Source organism: Mytilus californianus, unplaced genomic scaffold (genome assembly GCF_021869535.1).
Source record: "Mytilus californianus isolate M0D057914Y unplaced genomic scaffold, xbMytCali1.0.p SCAF_9, whole genome shotgun sequence".
Classification (NCBI taxonomy): domain Eukaryota; kingdom Metazoa; phylum Mollusca; class Bivalvia; order Mytilida; family Mytilidae; genus Mytilus; species Mytilus californianus.
This window is the reverse complement of record NW_026262745.1, coordinates 65,773,065-65,775,311: the sequence shown is the minus strand read 5'-3', so window position 1 is coordinate 65,775,311 and position 2,247 is coordinate 65,773,065. Positions and strand designations below refer to the sequence as shown.

Below are 2,247 nucleotides of genomic sequence, written 5' to 3'. Positions count from 1 at the left end.
ATCTTCGGACGACGACGACGACGAGACTACGCTGATGACCACCTCGCCATACCATTATACGGCCGCAAACATTTGTGGTCGTATAAATACGACAACGAGACAAACAACAATATCAAACACTAAGGAGAAAACTTAAAACTCCGCAACACGAACCCCACCAAACACCTTGGGTGAACTCAAGTGCTCTGAAAAAAAAAGTAAAATAACAAAAATACCAAGGAAAATTAAAAATGGAAAGTCCTTTATCAAATGGCAAAAGGGTTAGCAGTTCCTGATCTACATGTGGAATATTTTTATAATGCTTGATATCCACGATTATCCCAAAATCAACTACAGTGAGATTGTAGGCTGAAAAGTCGGCATCTCTATTTTCTATAAAATATAATTTGCCTCCTCTACGCAGTCGTAGATCTTATAGGGAATCCTGACATTGCCCGGCGTTATTGAGATGATAATGACAACGAAACTTAAGGAAATAAGCATACTGTATAGTCTGAATACTACACATGTCATTCTCAACTTCCCTAAGAAGTTCGTAAGGTATTAATAAAGAGTTCTGTTCGAATATCATAACATCTACTAACATTATTTTCCACTGTTGAACAATGCTTTTCTTCTGGATTGTTTTCAGTTTAAGTATTCGGTGATCTATATCCAACACATCCATGGAACGGAACAGTTTTGCGGGAGTATATTTCGATATAGAATACTCGATGATGCGTAACGCTTTATTGTACTGTTTTGTCTTATAGAAAAACGAAGCTAACATCAGCCATCCAGAAACAGCGTCATGATAGATATTCTGTTGTAATGTACTAAGACAAGATCTATACTGTGTGTATTGGTATTTATTACTGCATGTACTGGTCAGTGGTAAAGTCTGGGCACGTATTGAACACGCGATTGACATAAAGTATGTGTATAAGTATTTTATTGAAGATTTCTGACACGAAACAATCTTTTTTGAAATTTTACATTTTTTTCCTCTAATTTTCATCATACTTGTGACCAAATTATTTGCAGATTGCAATTGAGACGAATTAACTATTGTAACAACTTCAGGTACATACAATGAATGTGGTTCGATATGAAAATTCGGCATTGATTGATGAAATTTAGATATCTGATCGGAAAATAAAAGGCATCGCCAACCATAACTATGTAGTGTAAATAGTTTTTCGTAAAGTATATCACGAGCACGACCCTCTATCTTGTTCTCAAACATGTTGTTGTCAGGAATGAAATAATGCAGGCAAACTGAATACTTGACACAATAAATCAGTCTTCTTAAACATCGCATAAAGCAAGGTATAAGACTGTTAGGTTTCCATGCACATTGGGGTAGTTCTTCGGATATCCAGAAAATAATTGTTTTCAGAAAATATGAACAGAGTAAATCTTTACATTCAGAATCAGTAGCAACAACATCTTTCAAGAGAATTTTTAAGAGGGCATAGCATATTAATTGAGTGTGTGTAAAGGTATTTATAAGAAGTTTTTCCCCAACTGAAAAGGATATTCGCCATTGAAGATCTTCATTTGGAGATCCCTTTACTCCGATCGGTACAAAGAGTACACCGTGTTCTATAATACGTTGTTTCACATTATGACTTGGCCATTGATTGCTTGGTCTGGTTGTCCACTTTGTTGCGGTTGATACCCAAGTTTTGCAATGAAGACATGAGGCCACATCTATCAGTCCATTTTGGTCAGATATACACGGTCCATGAATACTAAGTGTTTTGTCACTAATCACTTGTTCTTGTCTAACTAACGCGCTTGATAAATAATATTTACCATTAAGTTGTACAAGGTTTGGGGACAAACCAAATGTATTATTGACACGCAATAGAGTAAAACCAGGATTCACATCATCTGTATCCATTGTCAAATATCCAAGATACGAATGTGAACTGGATTTCACAGTATGAACCTGTCTTCTTTTATCAACAACCATAAGATCAAAATCGCTGCCTCGCATCTCAAGTCCTTCCCCGAAACTTCCACTTGTAATAAATGTCATCTTTTCATCACTAAACAAGTTATCACGGACGGTGTTAATCCATCTGAGCTGTTTAACGTGATCTTCTGTTCCTACTATATTCTGACACAGATAACGATACAGTGCTATTGATATGTTTTTTGTTACGTTATCTGTAATAAGAACTCATTGGTTACTAGAAAAATAAATTATCGTACAACTATGTTCGAATAAAAATAAATAATAACTTTTATGATAGATTTATC

The 2,247-nt window shown here is 35.3% G+C and overlaps 1 protein-coding gene across 1 annotated transcript; it reads right to left on the bottom strand.

Annotated features, from left to right (window-relative positions):
• Positions 1–219: 219 nt before the first annotated feature.
• LOC127716336 (uncharacterized) lies at positions 220–1,937 on the bottom strand. The gene has a single exon (XM_052222503.1). The coding sequence runs from the start codon at positions 1,883–1,885 to the stop codon at positions 413–415; it is 1,473 nt and encodes a 490-aa protein (XP_052078463.1). The 5' UTR covers positions 1,886–1,937; the 3' UTR covers positions 220–412.
• Between the last annotated feature and the right edge of the window lie 310 nt (positions 1,938–2,247).